General features: G+C 46.2%; 1 protein-coding gene across 7 annotated transcripts; it reads right to left on the reverse strand.

Annotated features, from left to right (window-relative positions):
- LOC125282858 (acyl-coenzyme A thioesterase 6-like) lies at positions 1–12,992 on the reverse strand. 7 transcript variants are annotated; one of them, XR_007190262.2, is made up of 7 exons: positions 10,637–12,992; positions 7,855–8,057; positions 4,815–4,893; positions 3,836–3,944; positions 2,234–3,659; positions 1,530–1,594; positions 1–753 (listed from the first exon to the last, which is right to left on the reverse strand). XR_007190262.2 is itself a non-coding variant. In XM_048220125.2 (4 exons), the coding sequence occupies exons 1-4, from the start codon at positions 11,091–11,093 to the stop codon at positions 749–751; spliced, it is 744 nt and encodes a 247-aa protein (XP_048076082.1). In that variant the 5' UTR covers positions 11,094–12,992; the 3' UTR covers positions 1–748. The 7 variants fall into 7 exon arrangements, 3 of the variants coding, with proteins under 3 accessions (XP_048076082.1, XP_048076083.1, XP_048076080.1); XR_007190261.2 differs by having other exon boundaries at positions 3,836–4,893; XR_008961346.1 differs by lacking the exon at positions 1,530–1,594 and having other exon boundaries at positions 3,836–4,893.
- Positions 12,993–19,101: the final 6,109 nt, after the last annotated feature.

Raw genomic sequence — 19,101 nt, forward strand, 5'->3', positions numbered from 1 at the left:
TTTACACAACAAAACACCTTTTTTTATTGCTATATATATGCATGTTAAAGCAGAATCTGTGAAAGGACACACATGAAAATCATCACAAAGATTATTTCGTGGAGGATGATAGCCTAGGGATTGATGGGCCACTTTGGCTAGATTATTTTGAGTTGAAGGCAAGTGAGACCCTGCGGGCTCAAGAGAAACTTCTGCCCTTCCCTTCAGTATTTGGAAGAATCTAAACTGAGGGTCTTTCCCGGAATAAGGGTTATTAACAGAGATAAAATGTATCTGAGTGACCCATCTGTACGGCAGGGCAAACATCTAATTTCCAACCATCTGCTCTTCTTATTGCCCTGTGAATTGCATTCCTTCCCTTCGAAGTCCTAGACCCCTAATCTTTTCTCCTTAGTTCAGGATGACGTACATACCTCATTTTGCCTGTCTTTGGAATTTCCATGTTTGTGTGGATTCCCCGTACACAGAAAATTAAATTTCATCTTCTCCTGTTAATGTCTCGTGTCAATTTGATTCTTAATCCAGCTAGAAGGACCTTGAAGGGGACAGGAAATTCTTGCTCCCTCACAGTGGAGAGGGAGTAAAATGTCCAACTGTTTCCTTCTAATGTTGATGTTATTTCTCTTTCAACATTCCGATTGTAGATTACGTTATTCATTCACCATTCCAAGAGAAGACTGTCTCAGCCAATTGCCTCCTAGTATTTTTCAGATATGTTCTTCCGTGTTAGTCCAATAAAAGTCCCAGATTAATCTATAAGAACGGATTAAGAGGCAAGAACATTAGAATATAAACCAAACTAAGAGATCTAAAATTCCAATACCAAAGGCCGTTTCTAAATTTTCAAATCTAGAAACAAGTTAAGGCACATCTAGTCACCAAAATGAAAGCCAGGGTGTAGATATTAAGGTCATGATTTGTACAGGTTGGTTTTTCTTAACATTCAGATATCTTGGCATATCTTGAGCTGCTCTTTTTGAAATTAGATAAATCTCAAACATCTCGGGACTCAGGATTACTTCCAGAAAGCCTAAAGCAAACCATGAAAAAGACATAACACACAGATCCTCAAATTATTCCAGCGATAGATTTTTCCAACCACAGGCTTACCACATCAAAATAACTGAGAATCTGTTTATTTTGTTTCAGGTCAGTAATTGGATTCCCAGTATGTAAATTTGCTAGGCCCTTATAGGCTCTTAAGGGAAAAAAAAAAGCCCACCCACCCTCAACTATGAAAACGTTTTCAATCTCTCATTTAAAAGATTCTTAGTTGTTCCTAAGGATCCTGAGAGTGAGAGCAGAAAATAAGCCAGACTGGTTTTTAAAAATAAAAACCTATTTCACTCATTCACTCAGCCCCTGTTTGTGGTCAGAGTTTGGCTCTCAAAGAATTTGAATACACCCCGATTTTAGCACCATCTAGCTGTGTGATTTGGCTAAAACACTTCAGGACTCAGTTTTCTCTTTTATCAAATAAAGAAATCGTGCTTTGATCTATGAAATGTGCAACAGAACAGTTTCCTCACCATGATGAAGATCTCCAAGGAATTAGAGTATGTCAGAAAATAACATCAAAAAGGTCATCGGTATCCTAAGGTGAAACCAGTATTTAAAAAGTGAACAATGTATGTAATAGGACTTCAGTTATGTTGGAGCCTGAACGGGTAAAAGATTTGTATCCACTATTCTCGTCATTTTTACAAGAAATAACTGGAAAAGTCAAATTAACACGAAGCTCTACCTACTGCAGAGGCAAACAAATACTTAACGCTGGCAACTGTACAGCAACGTCATGCTTGCATAGCAAAGATGCTCGCAAGGACTAGCGTCGGCCTCCCTAGGACTTTAAGGGGGGGGGCAGCTGGCAGAAAAGAGGTCCCCGAGCAGGTTAAATTTAAATCCCAGTCACCATTTAGGAGAGTGACTGTCCCACCTGGCATCTAGGGCGACAAAATAAAGCAATTAAGGCGCCCGTTTTGTTTTCAGCAGATAAATCAGCCGGCAAAGCAGGCCAGCTTTCCTAAATCGATCCTCTAAGTCCATGCAAAGCCCTCTACGGAAAAGACCTCAGGCACCGGGGGCAGCAAGAAGACGCCCCGCAGGCGGCCGGCCCGCAGGCGAGCACCGCGCAGCTCCGGGCTGGAGAACCAGCGCTGCACCTGGGCGGAGGCCAGCGCCGGGCCCAGCGGCACCGCCGGCTACCCCGGCGCGGCGCGTGGTGGACGGTCACCTCCACTTCGAGGGGGCTTTTCATCACGCCCCTCGGCATCTGGTTGAAGCAGGGATCCTCCGAGCCGACCGGCGTGAGGCGCCACAGGAGCCCCATGGGCTCCACGTGGACCCGTAAGCTCGCCGCCCAGAGCCCGGTCCCTGGCCAGGTCCAAGCCCCCGCGGCCGTCCGCCTCGTAGGGGGCCAGCGAGTGGAAGAGGCGGCCTCGGCAGCTGCCGGCGACGCCCGCAGGGTCACCCGCTGCCTCGGGCCTAAGCCTCCACTTGAATGTTCAGGAGCTCCTAGGTCAGCCCAGTCTTAGGCGTGACGGTCAGGGTCGCAGCGTTCTGGGAGAGGGGCCGATGTGGACATCGACCTCCGGAGCAGGAGTGGGATTCCGGGGGTTCGGAGCACGGCCTGGGCTGCCCTCCACATGGCCCCGGGATCTTCGCGTCTTTGATTCCGGCCAAAGAGACAGGCCGGGCGGCGGCCAGCGCAAGAGTCCGAGCTCCTGGCCCCGCTCCGCAGAGCAGGCGGGGGCCGGGCGGGACCGGGGGCGGGACGACCGAGCGGGGCGGGGTGGGGCGCCGGGAGAGGCGTGGCCCAGTGGCGCCTCCGCGGGTCGTGAGGGCAGGGCCCCAGCTGGTCCCGGGGGCGCCACTCAGCAGAGGGCTCCAAGAAGAGGCGACGTAGGAGGGCCCGGGGTCGGTCATGGTTTTGGGGTCCCCGTAGTGGGACCTCTTTAAAGAGGCAGGAGCTCATCCCCAGCCAAGCGCTCCACGCGGCGAGGGAGAGAAGTTACCGATCTGACGGAATGCTGGCCGGTCTCTTTCTTTAAAGTCCATTCCTGGCCACCAGGGGTCACGATTCCCTAAGCCTCGTCGAAGGAGGCTACCTGTAAGAGGCTTCTGCCAAATCCCTTCCTTGCAATTATTTTTGCCTGGGTCTAAGAAAGACTGCCAAGGTTAAAGTGTAAACGTTTTAGGTGAGGCAGCACTACAGATGTATACACTATGGAAATAACCTCTTGGGGCCTGGCTCAAGTATTAAAAATGTGTTTTTATATGCAGAAAAAACACACATCATGACCTTTTTTTTTTCCCCAAGGAAAAGGCACGGGACTCACAAAATAAAACCATAATTTTTCCATTCAAACAAATATTTGTATGTACATGCCTATAAAATGGTTCTGGAAGGGTATACTTCAAATTGATAACTGTAATCAGCCCTAGGAGAAGCCTGGAATAGGGTAATAAATTAAGAGGGTTAAATTTAATCTGTGACTCTCACGTCCAACCTCAGAATGCAAGTACAAGTACAAAGTTCTGGAATCCAGCACCTCGGAGAATCTCAGAGTTGGAAGGCACCCACAAGGCACTTCTTCCCTCTCTCTTAGGATCTTTCAACTTGGAATCCCCACTTCGATTTTCTAAGACCCATTATTTCTCTGTAATGAAATTTAAATGTCATGTGTTTTAAAAGATAAATAGATAATTTTTTAAATGTTTCCCCTGGATTATCTAATTTAATCACAACAGCCCAGAGAGGTAGTTTGTTATTATCATTATATTATCCCCATTTTATCGGTGAGAAAACGGACGCTTAGAGAGGTTAATAACTTACCCAAGGTCACCCAGGTAATAAGTAGTGCAGCCTGGAATTTATATCGACCGTGGAGGCAGCGTTGAGGATACCACCATTTACGTTACTTAATGTTCCTTAGCGTGACGACCTTTGGAAGAAATTGATGGCTAAGCTTTGCTTTTATGTTACGAATGCTGTATTTCGTGTAACTGATTAGGTTTCCTTCTTTGCATAAGCCATTGGAAAGCATATGACTAAATGAGTGACCCAGTCAAGGCAAGTATATAGGACTTCATAATAAGGGCTATTGCGTTAGCCTCTTTTCTGGCTTCATTTCATGGATACCTATTCTCTTCCTTCCTTCTAAGTCACAATTACCATATTTGAGGTAGCTTTTCAACAACCTGAAATTCCTTTTGAAATCTTAGAAACAGGTGCCTATATATAAAGTTAACTCTCAGGGGAAGGTGACCAAATATGTTTAGTCAGTGCAGGAGATTTCTAGGCTACTTTATCAGTAAGGAAGAAATCGAGGTGGAGAGCTGTCCGTATACGTAGAAATTTAGTACCTGGAGATGGTTAGTTGTAATCCTCATGCTTAGCTCCTGGGGCTACCTTTTGGCCCTCACTTCTCTCATACCCCCAGCCATGTTCCTTATAACTTCTTCCTGTCATCCCCCATCCCAAAGGCATCTGGACTGTAGCAGTGAGTGTAGTAACTCACCTGGCAGTGAGTTAACAGAGGCTCCAAGAACTCACATCATCGTAAATCATTATACTACATAATGAATAACTACACTCAACACATATTTTTAGCAATTGGTCAAAACTAAGTTACCTCTAAGGAACCTTTCTTTTCATTAGTTAAGAACTAATGGGCAGTTGTTTGGATAGACTGAAACTAGCCAAAGATTTTGTATGTGCCCAGCAAACCCTGTGATGTGTCTCAGGAAAATTTGTTTGCACTCGGGGAGGACCCTCTCTCTGGTCTCTTATGAATCTAGATAGTGCTCAGTACCTTGTAATGACGTGAGGCAGACTGATCCCAGTACTTCCCAGCAGGATGGTAACAGGAACGGATGATGCTGGCAGGAAGTCTAATTGGGCAGGTATAAAAGGACATCCGAGGATTAAGGCAGGGGCCCGCAGGGTGGAGTCTTAAAGATCTGTTATACTGGGGCGCCTGGGTGGTGCAGTCGGTCAGGCATCTGACTCTTGGTTTTGGCCTCAGGGTTGTGGGATCAAGCCCTACCTTGGGCTCCATACTGGGTGCAGAGTCTGCTCGAGATTCTCTCTCCCTCTCCCTCTGCCCCTTCTCCTCCTGCTCCCTCTTTCCCTCTCAAATTAATGGGGGAAAAAATTAGTTAGAGGGGCAACTGGGTGGCTCAGTCAGCTAAGCGTCTGCCTTTGGCTCAGGTCATGATCTCGGAGTCTTGGGATTGACTCCCATGTCCTGCTCCCTGCTCACCGGGGAGTCTGCTTTTCCCTCTCCCTCTACCCCTCCCCTCCTTGTGCACGCACTATAGCGCTCTCTCTCTCTCTCAAATAAATAAAATCTTTTTAAAAATCAGTTATATCAGTATATCAATACAGTTTTGCTTACAATAAATTTTGCTGTAAAGAATTCAGCTTTACTTTGTGAAGTAAATGTTACAAATGTTGAATTTTGTAAAGGATACATTATTAGTAGGAAGAAATTGAGGTTTCATTCACAAAAGCAAAGCTTTGCATTCGTAAGATAAAAGCAAAACTTACCATATGAAGAAGATCAATGCCCCCAATCTTCAGAGTGGGGTTCAGAAACAAGTCTTGAATACACATTCAGGAATATGTACTGGCAAGAAAGCAGCAGAGTCCATTCCTTAAGGGATTCAAGTGGGTATGTCCCCAAGGCTCATATATGGTCAGTTAGGGTCCAGAGGGGTTATGGAACTCTGAGCAATACAGCAGCTCCGTCTTCACAACCAGAGCACAGGTCGAAGCTAGGCCAGCAGTTGAGAGTTGGGCAAGCGCTTCTTACATTGCTCTTACTTACATTTCTCCCACAGGTTAACATTGATCCTATGGATCAGATCAGGGTTAAGCCTGTACGGTGGGTAACGTTCAGGGAAGAAGGGGATAGCAGTGAAGAAAGGAGGGTTGCAAAGCCTGGGAATCCAGTAGGGCCTGACAAGAAGCTGAGATAATTATGTTGTTACCAAAAGTTTCGTATGTGCTTTGGAAAACCCAATACATGTTGTATGAATTAGATTTTTATTAATAGTATCTAGTCTATGATTACAACGTTATATTTTGCTGGACGGGACAGACTTTTTACCATTGAGATGTTTCTGGAAGAAGGTCTGAATTTGCTGCCAGGCATCTACCTGTGCCCTTGACTGAGCCTGTGGCTCACCTCCATGCAATACTGCTTGGCCTAACACTGTGTGCACAGAAACTCTACAAGGAGGAAAATAAGGTGGTTCAATACAGTGACCAGTTCCTGAGTAGTAGATTATCTGGGGTCTGTCTTTCCCATGGGCTTGTAACCGTTCAGAGGCTATCTGAGCATAGAAGCCACTCTTCCAGGAATGATCATCCATGCCAACAAGAAACAGGAAGGGCCCCTGGGCCCTTTCCAGGGGAATAATACTAAGGTGATTGGGTTCCTCCAGTGGATTGTCCCAAACATCCACAAAACGCAAAAATCCTGATTCATTAATTGTACATCTCCCTGGGTCACTGCCAAGACTGGGAATAAGCATATCCTTGTAATGCAAAGGAGCTACTGTGTTGGACACACAGGAATTGATAAGTACAGTGGCTGTGATGCCCTTCAAGAAAGAGGCCATTGAGAGACACAGGTCACCTCCTTTGGAGAAGCCAAGAAGCCCAACATTAGGGCCTTTCACCTGAGGAAGAGAAACAGAATAAGCCTAGGATTTGTAAATGGAAGACACAAATGGTGATTTTATATTCTCTAGGTAGCTTTCTTAAATGTCATTTGCTTTCTTTCCTTATGCAACAATCCACAAAGCGCAACTGTGTCTTCTAATAAGCGAATCGATCGATTTCCTAGTACACAGGCCTTCCACTAATATTTATGGAGACTGGGTCAAGAGTACACACAGAGACCCATACACCCCATACCTAAAGATTTAAAAGTTATAAATCAAATGAACAAACTCTTTAAATATGTTCTTTTCTCCCACCTTGATAAATGTACCTCCATAACAGAAAATTTGAAAGCTTGGGAGAAGTTCTGTACTGGAATGTGGCCTGGGGGAGAGTCAGCCCCAGTCCTTGGTCCCTGGCCCACCTGCCTTCTTTTCCCATCCCCGGCTCCATCATGCACCTTGAGGGGTCTCTCACACACGTATGTGGACACCAGGGCCTACATGTTTAAGGCTTAGGTATATTCACATTGATACACCAGAGAAGAGACATGGCCTGAAGCAGGATCAGTGCTATTTGGCAAAGAATTCTGGGGTTCCAGATCACAAGGGCTTGGTGCATGTGTGTGTGCATGTGTGTGTAAGGCACGTGAATTCCAGGTGGATACATTCCCTGGGTCCCTTGGACCCCTCACCCTGTGGGCAGGGATGCAGCCCAAAGGAAGCCCAGAGTGTGGCCACCTAAAACAAAAGGTCCGGGACAGAAGCCCCGGACAGTCCCTATTCAAATGTCCCAAAAATGTCTCTTAATAGTCAGATTTTTCCCTCTATTCATTTACATTAGCCTTATAAATGAGAAAAATGGAATCTCAGAGAAAGCAGTTCCCTTATTCAGGAGTATAAGGCCACGTGCTGGTAGATGGAGTACCAGAATTTAAGGTTAGTAACATTTCGGTAGAGCTCTTTGAATTATGGTCAAGAATTACAGCGAAATAAACAGTTGAGTCTTAAGAGATCGGAGAGAGATGGGTAGAAATGAAAAAAATAATCCTAGTAACTTTTGAAGGAACTTTGGTGTCTCGTGACATAGGCCTAGCACCCAGTGTCCTGCTAGGGTGTTTGCGTCCAGTCCTGTGTCCGCTCTAGCCCCTCTCCTCTGCATTCAGGCAAAGCCCCAGAACCCACCTTTGGATGCTGCAGCATGAAGTCTACAGCTTCTTCAAAGTACTCCAGGTGCATATCATCCAAAAAGTCGGGGAGGTCTTCAAATCTGAAATAAGCCAAAGCAAGCACAGCAAAACCATGTCCGGCCAGGAGGCTGGCCCTGTATTCACAAAGGCCACCACCACTTCCAAACAGATCGATGATCCCAGGGAAGGGCCCTGCACCTAGAAAGCACCACAAATCATAAGGCGTTTTAGACTCTCAAAAGACATTCTCGAGTTTCAGATTTTGGCAGTCAGCAAAGAGAAGTTTCTGAAGCACGGAAGGTTGGGGGTGGGGGAGTGGGTGGAAAAAAGACCCTTTCTACAATTTTGCCTTTTTTTTTATCTTTTAGTAATCTTCAGGGAGAAGGGAGGGGGAACAAATGCTTTACTTTTTCCAAAATTTTTCACATATTTTCGTGTATATATATATACACACACACACAAAGTTAGAAATAGCGTATGATGAAATGTACATTTCCCACAAATTTTCCGCAACAAAAAGGATCAATTTGAGAATACTTGGAGAGCTGTCAAATGTTCTAAACACTTAAGGGTTTATTAGATATACTCCCCATGTCCTTGCACTCTCTGCCCCGGCCTTAAATACCACCATCCCTAAATGTGCTCTGTTCTCACTGGCTCCTGAATGTGGTATACACTATTCTCCTCCCCTCTCTAGTTTTTATGACCTGGTTGACCCGTCAGTTTTCAAACCAAAGTTTAGACCTCCCTTCCCAGAAGACTACCCAGATCTTCTCCAAGGCTGAGTTGAGTCAGATAGCCTTTATGTGTTCCCACCAACACCCTGGGTCCCTACTTCCCCTATCACAGCACTTGCCACATGTATAAGTTACCTGGGTCCTCTATTAGGCTGTAAGCACAGTGAGGACCATGTCTGACTTGAGTATCTGTTCTATCCCATATGCAGCATGGTCCTTGACTTAATACGTATTTGTTAAATGGTTGAACTCTTCCACATTATTTACAAAATTCTTTGAGACAGAAAACGATTTTTAAACAGACCACATAGTAGACATTGAAATAGTTAACAGAAGAGTGACTTCACTGGAACATCAGATACCATGGGGGGCGGTGAAAGCATTTTTGGAGAGAGATTCTTTCTAAAAATTTTTAAGCTTTTATTTATTTTAGAGACAGAGAGTGAGTGAGTGCTCACACGAGGGAACAGGGGAAGGGGCAGAAGGAGAGGGAGAGAAGCTCAAGCAGGCACCCTGCTAAGTGCAGAGCTCAAGGCGGGGCTCTTTCCCAGGAGCCTGAGACCATGACCTGAGCCAAAATCAAGAGTTGGTCACTTACGAACTGAGCCACCCAGGCGCCCCTGGGGGGAATTCTTATTGAATTGGTCAGTATGACTTACTGAGCTCCTCCTGCATCGCTGGGCAAGCCTCTAGGAGTACAGACATACAGAGATGTGTTCAATCCAATTCCAGGTGCAGGAGTTCACAGCTGAGTGTGCAGCCCCTAGTTAAGGTTGTGAATTGCTGAGGAGCTGTAAGAATAAAGCAGGGCTTCTTGTTTTAGAGAATGATGGAATTGTTTAGGGATTCTGTGAGATGTGGAACTCCAGCATTTCTATAGAGGAGGGGTTTCAGTCTGGAATTTGGTTCTAAGAGTTGGGTCATGGGTCTTGTTTCCAGGTCCCTTTTACCTAGTAAGCACCTTTTTACGTAGACTAGGGTTTCTCAACCGCAGCACTATAGACATTTTGAGTAAGACATTTTTTGTTGTGTGGGCTGCCCTGCACATTGTGAATGTTTAGCCACATCTCTGGCCTCTACCCACTAGATGCCAATAACATCCTCCCACCCCACCCCTGCAGTTGTGACAACCACAAATATCTCCTGATATTGCCAAATGTCCCCTGGGGTGGGGGGAAATCGAGCCAGATTAAGAATCACTGACAGGGATGCCTGGGTGGCTCAGTTGGTTAAGCATCTGCCTTTGGCTCAGGTCATGATCCCAGGGTCTGGGATTGAGTTCCACTGGCTCCCTGCTCAGTGGGGAGCCTGCTTCTCCCTCTGCCTGTCACTCCCCCTACTTGTGCTCTGTCAAATAAATAAAAAAATTTTTTAAAAAGTGTTTAAGAATCACTGACAGAGGGTTGCCTGGACAGCTAAGTCGGTTAAGGGTCTGCCTGGGGCTTAGGTCATGATCTCAGGGTCCTGGGACTGGGTGCCACATCTTTGGGTTCCCTCTTCAGCAGGTACTCTGCTTCGCCCTCTGCCCCTCCCACCTGCTGGTGAGCACACTCTCTCTCTCAAAAATAAATAAAATCTTTAAAAAAAAAAAAGAATCACTGACAGACTGTTTATGATGAGAGCAGGTGACCATCAACTGTTTTTTTAGGATTATGGAGCACTGCCTATGTGGGTTTCAGCTTCCTTGGAAGCTTGATGTGAAAAGAGGAAAAGATCACTCTCACACAACAGCAGAAGTCATTCCCTAATACTGGTATCTGAAACACAGCCGCCTGGCTGGCACTTGAAATAAATGCACGTTTTGAGTATGCTGAATGCACTTTTCAGCACGAAGCTAAGGAGTGGCAGTAACTCTAGAAAGTGCTGCCATGAAACTTAAGAGAAGAACTTCTGTCCAGACTCCATGATAGACTCTGGAGCGTGGGGACGAGCTTAGGAAAGTTCCATAATCATGTGGTACCCACAGGAAAGCAAGAGGCCGCCCGGGGTCCCAGGACTCCACCCGGTTCTCCAGAACAGCCTGGGACGCAGGGCGCTCACCTGGGGGCAGGAAGAGCGTGGCGCGCACCCGGCCCGCGCGCACCGGCTCCCGCCGCACCCCGGGCCGCAGGAAGTCGCGCTCGTGCACCGCCCGACCCAGGAGACGCCCGGCGTCGGGCTCGTGGCCGTCGAGCACCTCCAGCTCCACGGCGAAGGGCGTCTGCACGTCCCGCTTCACTAGCCGATCCAGGGGCTTCTCGGGCTCCAGGGCCCACAGCAGCCCCATGGGCTCGACCCCCACGAAGCTGCCGCCCAGCGCGGGCGCGCGCTCCAGGTCCAGGAGGCCGTCGGCGTCGGCTTGGTACCGCGCGTGGGCCCGGAAGAGCGCGCCCTTCTCGTCGCGCAGGGAGGCGCGCAGTGTGACGGGCTGTCCCGGCGCCAGGCCCCGCACGGCGATGCGCACGGGCTCGTCCCAGCGGCAGCGGTCCGCGGGCCGCAGGATCACCCTCGCCGCCATCCTGATTACGGAACAGGGGAGGGCGGCTTCCCAGTCACGTGTCCAGCCAGGCGTCTCTCCACCTCCCTGGGAAGCAGTGGCAGTTGGAACCTTTGCGCTTCTAGTCCTGGACTCGCGTGAGACACTCTAAGCCGCCGTGTGCGGTCTCCTAGCGTTTGTGCCAATCCACTAGGGTCTGATCGGAAGAAAGTAGCTGCTAAATTAAGAGTTCATTATTAATTCTGCAAACTGGTGCAGTAAGTGTGGAAGAGAGGTACAAAGACTGTTGAGATTGGGAAAGATACTGGCAGTTCCAAGAATCTGGAGCTTATAAATTTAAAGCTCCCAGGTGATTATAATTAGATGATCAGTGGAGAAACAGCCTAATCCTTCCCTTGCCTCAATCCTTTAGCGAGCCTTTTTCCTAGAGCTAAGGATACCAAGGGTGGCTTCAGAGCAGGTAGATATTTATGGAGTGAGATCTACCTGAATTCCGGTCTGATCCTGCTCCGCAATAGCCTGGTGATCCTTAGGAAGATACGTAATTAAGGCTGTGGATCCAGTCTTCTTGTCTGTAAAAAGCATATTGTGCTGCTACGTGGGCTAACGTAAGAACGCTGCACTGGTGAAGCTATATAGCAGGTGCTCAGTAAGAGGTTCGCTTTTGATTATTTATTTATTTATTTATTTATTTATTTTTTAGAGAGAGAAAGCACACTTGAGAGCACTAGCAGGGGAAGTGGCAGACAGGGCAGGGGAGAGGCTGACTTCCCCAGGAGACAGGAGCCCCATTCCGGCCTTGATCCCAAGACCCTGGGATCACGACCCCAGCCAAAGGCAGATGCTTAACCGACTGAGTCACCCAGGTGCCCCAAGAGTTTTGCTTTTCAAGTCACAAATCTGGTCACTGGCAGTGCCAGTGTTGAGTTCTGTCAGAGTTCTGGTAAGAAACAAGTGGCACGTTCCAATTGGGTAATTTGTGGGGAGTTTCATAAAGGGACTATTTCCAAAGGAATTGGCAAGGTTAAAAAACAAACAAGGTTGGGTGCAGAACCTTGGGCCCTGAAGGCTCAAGGTCAAAGGGCTGCCTGGCAGGAGGCTGTAGCCATGGTGGTGGGAGGAAAGCAATCCCTGGTGTGAAAGGAGTGGGGAGCAAGTAAATACCTTGACCTCACTCTCCTCCTGCCCTTCAGATTTCTGCCAGTGCCCTTCTTTAGCTGACCCAGCCATTCAGGTCTGCCTGCTTGGTTACACAACAAGGTGGATGGAGCACACAGAAGACACCCAGCGAGTGGAAGCTCAATACGTATTTATAACCTGAGCATAAAGAAGCCAGACTAGGTCCCATATCTCAGAGTTCAGGGAACTTTGACTACTCTACCTCCTGAAGTAACTGCTGTGGGCTATTTAAAGTACCTGTTGTGTAAAGTGTTGCAGGCTGGGGCACGTGGGTGGCTCACTTGGTTAAGCATCCGCCTTAGGCTCAGGTCATGATCCCAGGGTTCTGGGATCTTGCTCCAGGTTGGGCTCTGTGCTCAGCAGGGAGTCGGCTTCTCCCTTTCCCTCTCCCTCTTCTTGCTCTCTCTCTTGTTCTTTCTCAAATAAATAAACAAAATCTTAAAAATAAAAAATAAAGTGTTGCAGGCTGTTGTCAATCTAGGAGCACTCAGCTTGAACAGAATTTACCTGTGCTGCTGTAGCCACCAGCACAAACTGACATCTGCGCTCAGGGGCGCCTGGGTGGCTTGAGTGTCTGAGTCTTGATGGCACCTCAGGTCATGATCTCAGGGTCATGAGATCAGGCTCATGACCTCAGGCCGCCGCATCAGACTCTGTGCTGAGTGTGGTGCCTGCTTGAGATTCTCCCTCTCCCTCTGCCACCCACCTAAAGAAAGAAAGAGAGAGAAGGAAAGAAAAGAAATAAATTTGAAAAATGAAATCTGCACTCAGATTTCAGAAAGGCGAAGAAAAAGATAGCTTCTCCCTCTCCCTTCCCTGATACCCAGGTTGCTGTGAAGAGGCACGGAAATGGCTCCCAGGCACATGAGGGAAAAGCAGCTAAGGAGGCCTGGGGGGTCCTGGGATCGAGCCCCATGTCGGGCTCCCTGCTCAGCGAGGAGCCTGCTTCTCCCTCTCCTTCTGCCATTCCCCCTGCTTGCGTGAGCTGTGTCTTTGTTAAGTGGATGAATAAAATCTTTAAAAAAGAGGAGGAGGCCCGGGCTGGGCCATTCAAAATGCCTTCCTGTGGGGAGTTCTGCACTTAGGATCTCCTTTGGAGAAATAAGTACTTTACAGACCAGGGTGGGTTGCCCATGATGTGAAAAAGAATCAGCTGCTCTAAGAAAGAGGGTGGCTTCATACAAATTCTGATGTTTGTTTAGTGACTTGATGAAGTAGCTGGATATTTGGCACACTATCTCCAATATTAAACATAAAAATTAATTTTTGTGCCCCTGTTTTAGGGGTAGGGACTTTATGGATATCCTTTGCCTGACGTTGGTAGAATCTCTCTGGTTACCCCCAGATAATTACACTCCCGGAAAGGTTTCTGTTTGAGAAGGCCCCCGAACTTTTCCATGCTTACTAGCCCACTGACTTTTAGTTATAAACTCAATATGGAAAGGCTGAACTTCAGAGACAGTTACTTCAGTGTCACCTGATCAGTGTGCCATCAATATAATGAGTCATTTCACTATCCGAATCAGGCTTAGGACAGCTGTTTAAATATCAATTTAACAGATTATGTCAGATGTTACAGAGTTGAAATATCCTGGAGGCAAGACTGTAAAGGCCACCAAGTGACAGCAAACTGTTCTTCAAGTCTAAAATGTGAAAGAAAAAAAAGTATTGGGATTAAAAACAACGCCCTAGTAAGATCAATAAAAGGATACCAATCAGGGATGATTTTTTTTTTTTTAAGATTTTATTTATTTGACTGCACAAGTAGGCAGAGCGGCAGGCAGAGGGAGAGGAAAAAGCAGACTCCCTGGTGAGCAGAGAGCCTCACGTGGGGCTCTACGCAGGGCTTGATCCCAGGACCCTGGGATCATGACCTGAGCCAAAGGCAGACACTTAACCAACAGAGCCCCCCCCCCAGACACCCCCCAGTCAGGGATGATTTAGAAGGCTCTTCCTATAGAAGAACATTTACAGATTCATTACATTAGTTTTCTGTAATCCTCAGTTGACATCTGAGATCCATCTACTTTTCCAGTAACCCAACTGAGAGTTGAAGGGGAAAAGGTTGGAAGTGGGGATGGATTCCCAGTTACTCCAGTATGAGCTATGATTTCACTCATGATCTGGCCTGGTACTATTTCCTGCTTACAGTTTTGGTGGGACAAGAGAGCTCCCTGATTCCATTTTTTAGCAGCCAGTATACATCCCATTTCAGTAAGTCCTTTCTCCAAGATAGCAATAACTTAATCGCAGTAATACTCTCTTGGTTACATAGTATCCTATCAATGGTCACTTCCAGACTTCGATATTTGTGATATGGTTATGTAAGGTGCTAACATTAAGAAAGGGGGATGAATGGTATAGGGAATGCTGTACGAGTTTTGCAACATTTCTGTGGGTCTAAAATGATTTCAAAATAAAAGGTTGAAACAAAAAACAGTATTAGGCAGTGATGAAATCACCACAAAGGATACCTTTGATCTCTGTCCCACCTGTGGAGTTAGTAAAACCGGTCCACCTCAGACCCTTCCTCCTCCATATCCTTGAACACTTAGTCTTTCCCATTTGATTGAGGTTTCCAAGACTTTGCATTATCTCTGATCCTGTATCTAAATCCCCTGAAATACTTGAATATTTCCCTTGTGCAGAGCAGCTGGACTCAGGCATATGATTTCTCCAGAGGAATCTGATAGTGTAAAAGGTCTAGAGAGAAAGGACGTCAGGGCCACATGTCTCTCCCTTTGAGGGGCCTTGTCCTTATTCTTTAAGGAAAAGTTCCCTACGTTCAGAGACATTAAATGGAAAACATAGTTTTCAAAATAACTACTTGCTGTCTGGATACAAAAACAGCTTTACTCTTAGCCTGGTGAGCCAGCTCCTGGCTGGGTTCCCAGATCTCGGAATTACAGAAGTTATGTTCAGTGTTTGCCAAGACTGTCACCCTAGTGGCAGCTGTTACTGGGGAGTTTGAGAGGTTAAGTCTCTCAGGTGCTACATCACTTACTGCTGTAATTTTATCAACTCACTAGTAAGCAATGACCAGACGGTGTGACAAAGAAACACTTGTACGGGGGCGCCTGGGTGGCACAGCGGTTAAGCGTCTGCCTTCGGCTCAGGGCGTGATCCCGGCGTTATGGGATCCAGCCCCACATCAGGCTCCTCCGCTATGAGCCTGCTTCTTCCTCTCCCACTCCCCCTGCTTGTGTTCCCTCTCTCGCTGGCTGTCTCTATCTCTGTCGAATAAATAAATAAAATCTTAAAAAAAAAAAACCCAGTTGTACGGACAGAATGAAACACTGGCTCACAAAAACAAATTCTTTAAAGGATTTTATTTTATTTTTTAAGATTTTTATATATTTGAGAGAGAGAGAGCATGAGAGAGAGCAATATCACGAGCAGGGGGAAAGGGTAGAGGGAGAAGCGGATTGCCCCCTGAGCAGGGAGCCTGGTGTGGGACTTGATCCCAGCACCCTGGGATCATGACCTGCGCCAAAGACGGACGCTTAACTGACTAAGCCAGCCAGGCACCCTTAAAGCATTTTATTTTTCAGGAATCTCTACACCAAACATTGGGCTCCAACTTACAACCCCAAGAGTTGCATGCTGTACCTACTGAGCCAGCCAGGCACCCCACAGAAATCCATTTTCTGTTTGCCCAATTCTCTGGCTATTTACCACCAACACCATCCATGCTCTGCGACAGCTCTGCTTCCAACTATTTGGAAGAGCAGGATGTAAATCTTCGAGAAAATAGGAATGCCAGTTTCTTTGCATTTTGGTGAAAAGTAGATTATTTGGGCAACTGGGGCAGCCTGGCTCCGGCTGATTCAGAGGGCCTCCTTAATCTTTCCTGACTCCCGTTCTAATTCTCCAAGACTGCAGTTGCTCTCTCACATCCCATGAGAAGGATCATGGTCATCCGCATAATCTCACCACACACGGAGACAGCAGCTAACTCTTGGAACATCATATTCAGAGGAGAGTGCTCACCGTGAGACCCCCTCTCCTCCAGTTCAGCCTGGTCAGTCTGAACGTCCTCTGCCTTTATCCTATGATCCTAGGAGCCGACATAGATTTTCCAGAAGTCTGGTTGTATATTACAGTGAGAGCTGGATTTCTGGGGAGTCACTGGTCTCTTCTCAATAGTGTGTCTATTCACTGGCCCTCAGAAGCCTTCTTTTACCTCTGTTACTGGGTACGTTTGAGGGGCTCTATGGAGGACTAAATAAATTTGCCCTTCAACATCCTGAGAAGAAAAGTCAGAGAATCTGGTCTGGGGAAGAGACCAGCTGAATGCTCCCTGCCTATTCTGATTTCCTGAAAGCCCAGGAAAAACAGCCAGGAGACAGTGCTCTCATCCCCTCATCTTTTTACCCTAAGCTTTAAACTCCAAGACTCCTACCCAGATAGACTTTCCTCTCATAATATCACAGTTTTCTATTATCCTATTGTCAGTATCAGTCAGACTCAGGTCCTGCTAACTGGAGTTTTCTTTCCTGCCTCATGTCCTGTCAGTGTTTCCTCCAGTGGCACAAACTAATTCTGGCCTACCCAATGGACTACATAGATTTAGACTACATCGCATTGTTTCCACTGGTGGTCTGTTGCATCTTGAGTGTGGTCTCTAATTAGGACATCTGGAATCTCTATCATAGGACCTTGAACTTATCTAGGAGGTGATACTATCCTTGGATAAACTGAATGGCATTTGCTGGGTCTTAGAAGAATATCTTATGCGCAAATCATCAAGAACAACATGTACACACTTGGACCTACCAGCAAGAATTACCGGGAACTAGTAGAACCATCAGTATTCGCTTATGATACACAGTGACGATGCAGTATTTACTTTTACCAATGCCAAAGCTCATAGAGTTCCAGGCTTTGGCCATACCTGAGACCAAATAAAAGCTATAGCCAGAATCCTGGGATTATGAAGAAAATCCAGAAAAAATTTGATATTTTCATGCAGATTATATATAGTTAGTTCACCTTAGAGTGGACCAAAGCCTTTTCATTTTTTTCTGAGCGTGAAGTAAGGTAGATATATAGACACTGATTGGCGTTTCTGTGATCAGTGAAGATCTTAGAAGGGATGGCATAATATGGGAGACACTCCTGAAAAACCCCATCATCCCTTCTCATGTCTTTATGTGATTAAAGTTTAAAGGTGTCGGGGCACCTGGGTGGCTCAGTGGGTTAAGTGTCTGCCTTCAGCTCGGGTACTGATCCCAGGGTTCTGAGATTGACCCCCATGGCAGGCTCCCTGCTCAGCAGGGAGTCTGCTTCTCCCTCTCCCCCTTTGACTCCCTGTGCTCTCTCTCTCTCTCTCTCTATCTCAAATCAATGAAGTCTTGGACAAAATTTTTAAAAATAAAATTTAAAGGTCTGAAATTATAATTGTAGTGGGCAAGATATTGTATCACATATATGTATGTATGTGTGTGTGTGTGTGTGTGTGTGTGTGTGGAAATTAGTAGTGAACAGCATCATAAGACAAGAGAATCATTCTGTATCAAGAGCACCACCCTTTCATGTATTTATGAGATTCAAATGGGAAGATGGGTGCCTGGCTGGCTTGGTCGGTAGAGTATGCAACTCTCGAATCTCCGGATTGTGAGTTTGAGCCCCACATGGGGTGTAGAGATTACTTGAAAATAAAATCTTGAAGTAAAATTGGAAGATGTAGGGGCACGTGGCTGGTTCAGTCAGTAGAGCATGTGGCTCTTGATCTCAGGGTTGTGAGTTTGAGCCCCATTTTGGGTGTAGAGATTACTTAAAAAAAAAATAAAATAAATGAGAAGATGTAGAGGAATTGCAATGGTAATAGATACTGTACAAAAAAGTTTTATTTATTTGAGAGAGAGAGATAGTGTGCATGGGGGCGGGGGGCAGATGGAGAGAGAGAGAGGAATCCAAGCAGACTCCCCTCTGAATGCAGAGCCTGACAAGGGGCTTGATGTCATCATCCTGAGATCATGACCTGAGCTGAAAGCAAGAGTTGGACGCTTAACCGACTGAGCCACCCAGGGGCTCCATGTTTGTACCTTTAAACAATATTTTTTTACTTTTACCAATTTTTGAATCTTACATAAAACGTTGACTTTTTTTACTTGATCACCATTTTTATTTAGCTGAATGCAAATCTTACAAGTGTATTCTACTTAAAAGGAAAAACATCTTTATGTACTATGATTTAATTTACATACCATACAACTTACTTATTTAAAGTGTAGAGGTCAGTGGTTTTAGTATATTCAGAAGGTTGTGCACTACTAATTCCAGAACAATTTTATCACCCCAAAAGAAACCCTGCACCCAGTTTCTCCACATCCTCACCAAAACTTGGTTTATTTTATTTTTTATTTTTTTTTGTTAAAGATTTTTATTTATTTATTCGACAGAGATAGAGACAGCCAGCGAGAGAGGGAACACAAGCAGGGGGAGTGGGAGAGGAAGAAGCAGGCTCATAGCAGAGGAGCCTGATGTGGGGCTCGATCCCACAACGCTGGGATCACGCCCTGAGCCGAAGGGAGACGCTTAACTGCTGTGCCACCCAGGCGCCCCTTTATTTTATTTTTTAAAAGTAGTCTCTGCCCAACATGGGGCTCAAACTCACAACCCCAAGATCAAGAGTCATATGCTCTACCAACTGAGCCAGCTGGTTGTCCTTCTGTCTTTTTCATTATAGTAATTCTAGTGGGTAAGAAGTGGTATCTGATTGTGGCTTTAATTTGTATTTTCCTGGTGCCTAATGATACTGAGCATCTTCTCATGTGTTCATTGGCAATTTGTATATTTTCTTGAGGAAATGACTATTCACAAGTATTGCGTATTTAAATTCCCTCAG

This window comes from Ursus arctos, unplaced genomic scaffold, assembly GCF_023065955.2.
Source record: "Ursus arctos isolate Adak ecotype North America unplaced genomic scaffold, UrsArc2.0 scaffold_25, whole genome shotgun sequence".
In the NCBI taxonomy this organism is placed as follows: domain Eukaryota; kingdom Metazoa; phylum Chordata; class Mammalia; order Carnivora; family Ursidae; genus Ursus; species Ursus arctos.